The sequence below is a fragment of the Malurus melanocephalus genome, unplaced genomic scaffold (assembly GCF_030028575.1).
Source record: "Malurus melanocephalus ecotype Western Australia unplaced genomic scaffold, MMel_1.1 scaffold_574, whole genome shotgun sequence".
Lineage (NCBI taxonomy): Eukaryota > Metazoa > Chordata > Aves > Passeriformes > Maluridae > Malurus > Malurus melanocephalus.
The window spans coordinates 85,030-96,749 of NW_026623806.1; the positions used below are offsets into that span (position 1 = coordinate 85,030).

An 11,720-nucleotide genomic window follows, 5' to 3' on the forward strand; every position below is an offset into this window, starting at 1 on the left:
GGATGGGGTGAATTTAGGAGAGAAATCTCTGTCACTCCGGTGATTTAAATTTGACGTGCTGAGATATGAAAGAGGGCAGAGAGGTACAGAGCTTTCAGCTTTTRGCCTCTGAGAATAACCTGAAAATAATATATACATATATATATATTTATATAGAATATATATAATATACATAATATATATACCATATACATAATATACATTATATATATACACCATATATAATTAATATATATAATATATACTATAATTAATATATATATACACAATATTCATTATATATAATATATAATACATAATACATATATTTTATATGTAATGTATATTTATATGTATTTTTAATATAAAATATAAATAATTAATGAGAGGTAAGATGAGGATCTGAGAGGATTTCTTGTCAGGGTTCTGAGCAGGAGGGGAGGYTGCTCTGGCCCCTCTCACTCTCTGCACTCAGAGCCAGCAGAATGTGATGGGTTCACTGAACCCCAGAACAGCCGGGGCTGGAGATCACCCCGTCCAACCCCACTGGGACACAGGGACACATCCCCATGGGACTGGGGTGTCTCCAGAAGGGAAAGGGAAAAAGTTCTGTGGGAAGGAGCTCTGGCTCGTGTTGGGGTAGAACTCGTTGTGTGTCAGTTCACGGCCACGGCTTCTCGCCCTGTGGCACTGAGTAGAGCCCAGTCCCATCCCCTGAGCCTGCTCTTGGGGTGTATGGGGTGAGGGTTCTGCTGGCCCCATGGGTACCCCCTGAGCCTGCCTTTGAGGCCGTGTATGGGGTGATGGGTGCTGCAGCCCCCATCCCATGGCTGCTTTTGGGGTGTTCCTATGGGGTGAGGGTTGTGGCCCCATCCCATGGCTGCCCTTGGGGTGTTTCTGTGGGGTGAGGGTTGTGGCCCCATCCCATGGCTGTCCTTGGGGTTTTTCTGTGGGGTGATGGGTTCTGCTGGCCCCATGGGCTCCCCCTGAGCCTGCCCTTGGAGTGTGTATGGGGTGAGGGTTCTGCCCCCATCCCATGGCTGTCCTTGGGGTGTTCCTATGGGGTGAGGGTTCTGCTGCCCCCATCCCATGGCTGCCCTTGGGGTGTTTCTGTGAGGTGAGGGTTGTGGCCCCATCCCATGGCTGTCTTTGGGGTGTTTCTATGGGGTGATGGTTCTGCCCCCATCCCATGGCTGCTCTTGGGGTGTTTCTGTGGGGTGATGGCACTCCTGGCCCCATGGACACCCCTGATCCCTCGTCCCTCCCCCTGCAGAAGCACTCAGCCGAGTGGAAGCCCGAGATCCGGCTGCCATCGGGCAGCGACCACGTGATGCTCAAGTCCCTGGACTGGAACGCCGACTACGARGTGTACGTGATCGCCGAGAACCAGCAGGGCAAATCCAAACCGGCCCACTACGCCTTCCGCACGTCAGCCCAGCCCACCGTCATCCCAGGTACAGCCTGCACCTCGCCGGGGCCATTCCTGCTGCCCCTTAATGCCACCGAGCTGTCCCCGTGTGCTCAGTAACCCCGACGGCTCGCTTGCTTCCAAACCATTGTGTGGATTGGGTTCGTCCATCCCGAGCTCAGGGTTGGGCTGGGTACATATCCTGAGGTATGTACGGCCTGGGGAGCGACCTGGCACCGCTGCCTGCTGATCCTGGGGGATTTCGGGGTGAGCTCCTGCTCCTGCCTGCTGTTCCCAGAGAATGTCAGGGCAAAAACTGCCTGCTGTTCTGGGGGAATATCGGGGCAAACCCTGCCTGCTGCTCTGGGGAATATCGGGGCAAACCCTGCCTGCTGTTCCTTGGGAATTTCGGGGTAAATCCTGCCCCTGCCCCTGCCCTGCTGTTTTGGGGAATATTAGGGCAAACCCTGCCTGCTGTTCCCAAGGAATTTTGGGGTAAGCACATGCCTGCTGTTCCCAGAGAATGTCAGGGCAAAAACTGCCTGCTGTTCCTTGGGAATTTCGGGGCAAACCCTGCCTGCTGTTCTGGGGAATATCGGGGTAAATCCTGCCCCTGCCTTGCTCTGCTGTTCCCAGAGAATGTCAGGGCAAACCCTGCCTGCTGTTCCTTGGGAATTTCGGGGTAAACCCTGCCTGCTGTTCCTTGGGAATTTCGGGGTAAAGCCTCCCCCTGCCCTGCTGTTCTAGGGGATTTCGGGGTAAGCTCCTGCCTGCTGTTCCCAGAGAATATTGGGGCAAACCCCTGCCCCAGCCCTGCTGCTCTGGGGAATTTTGGGGTAAATCCTGCCCCTGCCCCTGCCTGCTGTTCCCAGAGAATGTCAGGACAAACTGCCCACTGTTCCTTGGAATTTCGGGGTAAACCCTGCCTGCTGTTCTGGGGAATATTGGGGCAAACCCCTATCCCTGCCCTGCTCTGCTGTTCCCAGGGAATGTCAGGGCAAACCCTGCCTGCTGCTCTGGGGAATTTGGGATAAATCCTGCCCCTGCCCCTGCCCTGCTGTTCCTTGGGAATTTCAGGGTAAACCCTGCCTGCTGTTCCCAGGGAATGTCAGGGTAAATCCTGTCTGCTGTTCTGGGGAATATCAGGGCAAACCCCTGCCCCTGCCCTCTTGTTCCCAGGGAATATCGGGGCAAACCATGCCCGATGTTCCTGAGGAATTTCGGGTTAAGCTCCTGCCTGCTGTTCCCAGAGAATGTCAGGGCAAACTGCCTGCTGTTCCTTGGGAATTTCAGGGTAAACCCTGCCCGCTGTTCCTGGGGAATTTTGGGGTAAGCTTCTGCCTGCTGTTCTGGGGAATATCGGGGCAAAACCCTTCCCCTGCCCTGCCTTGCTCTGCTGTTCCTGGGGAATTTCAGGTCAAACCCCTTCCTGCTGTTCTTGGGGAATATCAGGGTAAATCCCCGCCCCTGCCCTGCTCTGCTGTTCCCAGGAAATGTCAGGGTAAATTCCTGCCCCTGCCCTGTTGTTCCCAGGAAATGTCAGGACAAGCCCTGTCCTGCTGTTCCCAGCTAATGTCATCTCACTGCAGCAGGTGGGAAAAGCTTTCTGAGAGCTGAAAGGGAAATTTTCAACTCCAACAAACCCTTCAGCTCTGCAGGGTGATGCTTTCCACAAGGCAGRTTGCCCCAGTGTCCCTTCCTGCTTGTTTGGCCATCTCTGAAGGAATAAAGGCATCAGGAGTTTGCTGGCAGTTGGAAAAAGAGGCAGTGAAAATCTTTCTCTGAGCAATTTCAGTTCAAATTCTCAAATGACAGGAATTTTCAAACAGCAACGGTTCAGTGTCGGGGAGGAAAAATAACTCAAAAGCTTTAGGATGCTGCTGGAAACCAAAGACAGACTGTACTTAATAGTTGCTCAAAAAAGTGAGGGATGAGGAGAATTGCAGCAGAAAACCAAACAGAACCATCAGCTGGGAAACTGGAATTGAGTTGGTTGYAATTTGTTGAAAGGACAGTTAGGATTTATTTTCTATATTTGAAAAAAAAGAAGGGGGAGACGCACAGAAAAAACTGAGGATGGGGTTGGTGGAGTGGCTGTAAATTCCATTTGTGGTGGTGAAAGGCAGAGGGAGGCTGAGGCACATCCTCCCTGCACAGCCACGATCGGTGCTGCCAGTCCACATTGAAGGGAATGGTTTGATTTTGTTCTGTCTCTAAATTAACTCRTGCTTTTATGGAAATTAGAGAGTTTCCTTCAGTCTTTCCCTTGTCCTGAGCACTCAGTCCTTGCTCTGCTCCCCCATCCCCAATTCCTGTGGAAGGGAACAGCCCAGACYTTGTGGGAATGCTGAAATCCCCCTTGGCTGGGGCGGGTGATGCTGCTGAGCACAGAAATGAGTGATTTGGGCTGGAAAAGGGACTSCCAATCCCTTTTCCAGTGAGGAGGAGGAGGATGGGGCACAGGACAGACTGGGGGTGCATGAGCAGGGCTCAGTTTTGGGTGGAAGAACCCTCAGTAACTCATTAAACAGCTCACTCTGTGCTTCTCATCTTTAACAGCTCTAACCTTTGCTGCCCCTCTGAGCCCTTTAAATCCAGGGATAACATTTCCAGAACCCTCTAAAAACCAGGGAAAACTCCTTTTTTTATCACACTGAAGCTTCTCTGGCCTCTCTGAAGTCATTCCTTGCTTAGCTTGGTGTGAAGCACGGGAGGAACCAGGATCTGAGGCTGCCACTCACACTTTGCTCTCAGAAAATCAGTTTTTGGGAGTGCAGGGTTGCCCCAGGAGATGGAATTCAGCTGGAATTCAGCTGGGCCTCAGAAGGTGCTGTGCTTTCTGGGCTTGGACGTGGTTATTGCTACATTTGTGACTCTTTTCTCCAGGGGTTTTGTCGTTCTGGCCTTCCAAGGTGTTCCCAGACCCTTTGGATCCCCAAATTGATAACCCAGAGGAAAACATTCCCAAGGACAGGTTTGGTTTTTCTCTGCTGTGCAGCGCCACAGTTTTATTGCCAAACAGCAGCAGGGAGGAGGCTCAGTGCGTTCCTTTCCTTTCCTTGTTGTTTTCGTGGCATTTCAGTGGKTTTTTKTTKTTTTTTTTTTCTCAAAATGAGCTTTGCAGGAGGCAGAGCCAGTGCCTGTAACGTGGCAATGCTGTGCCTGACAGCAACAAGCAGGGATTCCCTGCAGGAAAATGTGGATTTGTGGTGGARAGTCTTTTGTTCTCCTCACCTGGGAGGATGAGGGTGTCATAATAATAATAATATTAATAATAATTATAATCCTTGTGGCACTGGGAGGCTGCATGGCACAATCAGAGCATTGCTGAGACCTTGGTGCCTCTCCAGGATAATGTGGATCTGTCCCCAAGCTCCGGGGAAAGGCTTGGACAGGCAGGTGGATTCTGTGCTGCACCAGCACTTTTCTTTTTTCCATTTTGCCTGTGTGAAGGCAGCGTTGTCCTCTCAGATCCCAGATCCCCTGTCCCTGTGTTTCTCGCTGAGCCCCTCCTGTCCCATCATTTGAATCTCATTTGCCTGCAAACCCCTCCCACCCTCGGACCCTGCTCTGCAGCTTTGGGCTTTGCTGAGCTTCTGATCCTTTTGTGCTGAACGTGCTGCTCCTTGAACCCTGAGCCATTTTAATTTACAGAGATTAAATAAACCTTTGGATTCTTATGTTTTCTGTATTTATGACCTAATTTTTTTTATCTATTTTTCTCTCTCTCTTTCTCTCTCTCTCTTTCTTTCTTTTTTTTCTTCCTCGTCCTTTCTTCCCCTCCCCTCTCCCCTCTCCCCTCTGCCCTGACTCCTTTCCTATGTCTGTCATCCATGGTCACCTCGGATCTCACGGGAAACATCCACGCTTGCCACATGCACCAAATTTGTTTTTTAAACAACCATAATCCCCCCCTCCTGGGAACCATTGTCTGGCACCTGCAGCGGCCTTGGGAAGTCCATCAACGTCGTCCTCCTTTGTCTCATTGCTTCTTTCTGCAGTGACTCTGCTTTTGCTCTGTTAGAAACTTTTAAAAAAAAATAAGAGTCAAATAAAGCAATATTTGCTTGGGAAGGCCTGGGTGCCACCAAGGTGTGAAAGGAGATAACTTTGCTTCAGAGGATCGTGTCAGTTCAGAGAGAAAGAAAAAGAAAAAAAAAAGAAACACAAAACACTTTAAAAAAATGTTTAATTTGAAAGAGTCAGTATTTTGTAACAAGGAAAAAAGGTTTAAGCCRAGTTTTTTCTCTTTAACATTTTTTTTCGTTACTTGTAATGAATTTGCCCTTTTAAATGGATGTAAAGAAAGATTTTTTTTTGTGTTGTTTGCTTGCTGTTTTCATCAAAGGAAGGTACAGTGTTGAAAGCCTTTAAGATCCTGCTTTTTACCGATTTCTCTGCACATCTGGTGCTGATCTTGTGCAAAAGGAGGCCCCTGCCACAAAGCCAAACCCACAGACTGTAAAAAGCAAGAGAAGATTTGTCAGAGAGCATCGTGCTGATTGCCCAGATGGCTCTGGGGGGTTTGATGTGGATTCAAATGTCGGGAAGSTTTTCCTGCTGTGCTGCTCTGACTATAAAACATCTGCTGGAACCACACTGGGGGCACTGCTGCTTTTCCTTCTTTTGGTGGTTGGGTTTTTGTCCCTCCCCTGGGTGCAGATTGCTCCTGGCCACGTGGAGCAGGGCAGGCACAGCCCCTGGACACTCGGATTTCCAGCCCTTGTCTGACATTCCCTGCTTTCCAACGCTGGTTTGTGGCTGCTGTGAGATCCCTTTCCCTGCTGTTCTAACAGAAGATGTCAGTTTGGATCAGGCTCCCTGACCAGCAGAGTTCTTATTACTGATCCTTGATAATATTCCTGATTAATTGTGATGATTAATCCGTGCTCGTGGAACCATCCTTGTGATCAAATTGTGGGAATTCCCTCCAACAAACTCCAGTTGTCCTTTTTTCTTCTTTAAAAAAATCCACAACACCCCATCACTCCCCCTGCCCCAAAAAAAAAATAAAAACCCACCCCCAAAAAAAATCACCAATAAAACAACCCAACAGTAACAACCCCAATGAATTGTCTTTGGGACAGGAAATCCACTGGGATAGGAAATCCATCCCATCTGATGCTCTCCTGAAATCAGATGGGATTGAAGGGTCTGTACCAAATGTCTCAAACCCTCTCACTTGGGTGGGGTTCATCTTCCTGACAGAATTCTCCCAGGGACAAACAAAACCCTGCCCTCACTCGTGTCTGACTCTGCCTTTTCTGCTCTGCTGTGTTTGCTCAGACCTTGATCCTTATGAGTTGTGAAYTTTTCTGTCTGAATTGTAAATGAAAACTCAGTGCAGGTATCACACACAAAAGCCTGTGCATTTCTTTTTTTTTTACAAAAATCCCTCAGTTCCAGTGCTGTAGAGTGTAGACACTTCATTAGAGCTTTGCAGTTTACTGAAGTGCAGCAAAATAATCATAATACTAAAAAAATGGTGTGATTTCCCCTCTAACTGGATTAATGGAGTTCATTTGTAGATGTGGAATCAGCTTTTTGTGGGTTTCCCGTTATCCACACTGCCCGAGGCTGAGATGTGTCTCACCTAAATCACAGTTATTAAAATTTATGTGGTTTGGGGTGGAGAGAGAGCAGCACCTGTGGGTGTGGTTGGGATTAGGGTCGGGGTCAGGATTAGGGTCAGGGTTAGGGTCAGGATTAGGGTCAGGGTTAGGGTCAGGATTAGGGTCAGGGTTAGGGTCAGGATTAGGGTCAGGGTTCGGTTAGGGTCAGGATTTGGGTTAGGGTCAGGGTGAGGATTAGGGTCAGGGTTAGGGTTAGGATTAGGTTTAGGGTTAGGGTCAGGATTAGGGTTCGGTTAGGGTCAGGATTTGGGTTAGGGTTAGGGTCAGGGTTTAGGGTTTAAGGTTAGGCATTGGGTTAGGATTTGGGTTTGGGTTAGGGTCAGAGTTAGGTTTAGGGTTTAGGGCAGGGGAGAATTCTCTGTGGCAGAGTCCTGAGGAACAAATGAAACATCATTTCTGTGCCTGAAATGAGCCCCATCCTGAGCAGCAAACAGGAGTCCAGGCAGCATGGGATGGATTCAGAACCTTTCTCCTTTCTCCTTTATCAAAATAAGGAGCAGAACTGGGGGTTCACCACTCATTTGGACAGATTTGGGACACTCCCCATACCAGAGATCTGGCAGTCCATATTTGAGGTCCCAGGCCTTGATGTGAGTACAGTAAAATTGAAAAGGAGTTTGTAGAAAAAGCAGCTCAGAGAGGAGGCAGATTCAGTTCTGGAAGCAGAAGCTGCTCAGACCCCGGGATTTTCACACCCCAGGAACCTGTGGGTGCTGGGTGTGAGTGAGGGGTGCAGAGCACTGCAGGATCACCCCAGTTTAGGGTCTCTCAGAATTGTTTTCAGAGCATTATTTGGACCTTTTCATGGACAGGAAGCTTTGGGATCGTCCTGCTCCACCYGCAGGTGTCCGAGCTTCTGGGGCATGGAAAGGTTTTATCCAAAAGGGTTTCAAAATGAGTTCTGCTGGCTCCTGCAGCTGCTGGGAAAGAGGTCTGGAGTATTCCAGAATAGAGGATTTTGGGGCCACTCTTGGTGCTCAGCCTGGAGAAGAGAAGAGAAGCTTTGGGGTGACCCAATTGTGCTTTTACGTGAAGGAGCCAACGAGAGGATGGAGAGAGGCAATTTCCAAGGGCCTGCAATGACAGGGCAAGGGGGAATGGCTTCACACTGGACAAGGATTAGATGGGATATTGGGAAGGAATTCTTCCCTGGGCAGGTGGGGAGGGGCTGGGATGGAATTCCCAGTGAAGCTGTGGCTGCCCCTGGATCCCTGGAGTGCCCAAGGCCTGGCTGGATGGGGTTTGGAGATCCCTGGGACAGTGGGAGCTGTTCCTGGACAGGGCAGGGAGAGGCCCTGGGTGGATTTTAAGGTCCCTCCCACCCCAAACCATTCCGTGATCCCATGGCAGTCCCTTTTCCATCCTTTTGGGAGGAGTCAGGCACAGGGACAGAGCAGAGCATTGAGGTCACACCCAGCAGGAGTTCAGGGGTCATTTTGGGAAGCACCCATTAAASCTCCCAGGGCTCTGAGCSAGCACAGAGGGTGAAATTCCTGTGGCTGCAGGGCTGTGGCACTGAGAGAAGGATTCCTTTACATTGTGGGGGAACCATTTCTGTAAAACCTTGCTCAAAGGAAACTGGAATGTGTGCAAATCAAAGCTGCTGGCACCACTGAGAGCAGAGAGCTTCTCTCTGGCTGTYGTTTCGGGATGCACAAAATGGATTTTTATTGCTTTTGTCCGTTKTTCCTTTTGCCAAATACTGTAAGATCTGTGAAACGCCTGGGATCCCCCCTGCTTCTCTCCATTCCTTTTTGTCTGCCTGAGCCTGAACTTTCCTTAGCTGAGACCCCATCAGAAAAACCCAGCTGAGCTCTCTGTGCCAGGGCAGTTTGTGTGCAGACACTGAAACCCATGGGTGATTYTGTTGTGCACTGTGAAACGAGGGTGCTTAGAAAAGCCAGTCATGCAGGAAGCTCATTTTCCATTGGAAAACATAATTTGTAATTAATAAATTCTTCACTTCTTTAGAATTGAAGGACTCCAGAAGTTCTTTAATGGGTTGTGTTTCCTTCTTKAACCGGTGGAAATGTTATTCCTCTTAGTCCTGAGAGTGGCAAAAAGGGATCAAGGGAAGGGTTGGTTGTGCTCTGGATCAGAAATGTCCAATATTTATTCCATTTTATTCCATTTATTCCATTTATTCCACACACACAGGGTCAGCAGCTGCTGCTCCACAGCCCATTTATTTATACATTTCTTCTGTGCACAGAACTGTTTTAGGTCCCAGCTTAAACCCTTTAGGGATGTCTAAATATTAGATTCATTAAATCCAACATAAATCCAGCTATAGGATGGAGGGAATGGTTCTTGAAAGTATTTGTCGATCAATTTAATTTAATCAGATAGGACAGGCTGTGGAAAGAATAATCCATTATGATTCCTGCCTTTTATAGCAACAGCAAAATTCCTTTACAAGGAAAAAAAAAAAAAACAGCCTGGGGTCATGGAGTCCCTGAAAGATTTGGGATCTCAAGGCACTCCACGAATTAGGATTTATCAAACCAGAGCTGATGGGAAGGGTTTGCACGTTCCTGCAAATGGCAGGGCTGCCTTGGCAGCGTGGAAAACCCAACTGCAGGCGATTCCCTCGGCCCAGTTTTGYTGTGTGAGCTGTGAAATCCCAGAASAGCACAAATCCTGGGCTGTTCCTCTGCTGATCTGCCTCTCCCCACCTCCATCCTCCTCCTCCTCCCGGGGCTGGGGCGCACTCGGGGCTCTTCTTTGGGGTTTGGGGGGAGCAGAGATTTAAGGGGCTCACAGGAGACGCTGGAAAACCCAGGGAGGAGGCAAAAAACAGGACTCTGGAGTGAATGGAATTTTCCAGAAGATGTTTTCTAGCAGAGGGGAAAATTCCAGCTCTGGAAGCACCCAGGGARCTCAGATCCTGTGATCCTGCCCGGGATGCTCTCCCTGGATCACCTTGGCCAAGGAGCTGCTCCCCAAAAAGGGGACAGGGATGGGAGCTGACGTGAGCAGCATTAATTATGGAATAACCCACTCAAGGGTCCTGAACACATTAAAAGAGAGAAAATCCRTGCCCTCCTCGCTGGCTGCAGCCATCAGAGGGTGATTAATTGGTGTAATTGTGCAGCTTGCTGGCAGGGCTGGGCTGTGGGACTGCACTCGTGATCCCAGAGTCCGTCAGGTGCCTCAGAGCAGTTTCTGGGTACTTTTCCTGCTGGAATCTGCAGTCCTTGATCCATCTCGGGGTCACAAAATGAAATAACGCTTCTCTGCTTTAGGCTAAGGACGTTCTGCCTCCTGTTTTTAAACAAAATGCGTGGCAGAGGGCGTTTCTGTGTCTGGGAGCCCTGGGAAGGGCCTTTGCCTGTAAAAATCAACRTAAATTGGGCTGAGGGGATAAAGGTGCTTTTCTGGGGGGTTCTGCAGAGAAAGGATTCCCAGGTTTTGGGGTTCCAGGGACTGTGAGAGCCATGAGCACATTCTGGAGAGCTGGGTCTCATCTGAGCTCCAGGGAGGGGTTTAATTCCCTTTTACCCCATCAGGGATCATCAACACTGAGCATCACCCAGGGCTTTGTATCCCACCAGGAAAAATCCTACAGAGTCTGAGCTTTGCTGTCCCTGGGCCCAGCTGGCAATGCCAGGGCCACTCTGGAGGGGGAGATGGGGTGGGAGCCCTGCTGGGAGTGTGCACTGCAGGAAGGGATTGTGCCCTGTGCTGCCCAGGCTCTGTCCTGGGGATGGGAGAAACCTGTTGGGTCCATCCATTTGGGGAGATTGACTCTGGGATGGAGCCCTCGTTGTGGCTGGGTCCATCCTTTTGGGGTGATTGATTGCGGGATGGGGCCCTGGTTATGGCTGGATCGATTTTTTGGGGTGATTGGCTGTGGGATGAGCCCTAGTTATGGCTGGGTCCATCCTTTTGGGGTGATTGATTGTGGGATGAGTCCTGGATGTGGCTGGGTCCATCCTTTTGGGGACATTTGCTGTGGGATGGAGCCCTGGTTATGGCTGGGCCCATCTTTTGGGGAGATTGGTCATGGCTGGGTCCATCTTTTGAGGTGATTGACTGTGGGATGGAGCCCTGGTGATGGCACAGGGCTGCCAGGGGGAGGGTGGGATTTCCTTTAAACAACTGAAGCGCAGATTTTCCCCCTAACRCCCCCATCCTTTAACCCGACCCCTTCTCTCCTTCTCTCCCTCGGTCTCTGAAGCCAGCACCAGCCCTGCCTCGGGCCTGGGCACTGCTGCCATCATCGGCATCCTCGTGGTGGTGTTTGTGGCCCTGCTGGTGGCCGTGGATGTCACCTGCTACTTCCTGAACAAGTGCGGGCTGCTCATGTGCATCGCYGTCAACATGTGCGGCAAATCCGGCCCGGGGGCCAAGGGCAAGGACATGGAGGAGGGGAAAGCTGCCTTCTCGTGAGTACTGACCATCCCTGAGACCCCTCACTGTGTGCCCACCTCCCAGTAATTCCAGCAATCCCAGTAATTCCAGCAATTCCAGCAATTCCAGCGATTCCAGCAATTCCAGCAACTCCAGCAATTCCAGCGAAGGAGCTGCCTCATCTCTGTGGGGAGGGTGCTGGGAAAGCTCTGGTGTTTGGTTTGTGCTTCCAGGAAGGCRTTGGTGGAGTTGTTCCTCTGGTTTTCTGGGTTTTTTTTGTCTCGTTGCTGTTGGTAGCCATCAGGTGGCCCCAGTGCCAGCCATGGCCCTGGAGCTGTGTGCCAGGG

The 11,720-nt window shown here is 50.1% G+C and overlaps 1 protein-coding gene across 1 annotated transcript in view; it reads left to right on the forward strand.

Moving 5' to 3' along the window:
- The window catches only part of NCAM1 (neural cell adhesion molecule 1), a gene marked incomplete at its 5' end in the record, with an annotated part of 46,146 nt that overhangs the window by 30,611 nt on the left and 3,815 nt on the right, over positions 1-11,720 (forward strand). The window contains 2 exons of the mRNA XM_057382549.1: positions 1,253-1,433; positions 11,201-11,408. Of these exons, the coding sequence (XP_057238532.1) occupies positions 1,253-1,433; positions 11,201-11,408 (389 nt within the window). The remainder of the gene's footprint in view (positions 1-1,252; positions 1,434-11,200; positions 11,409-11,720) is intronic.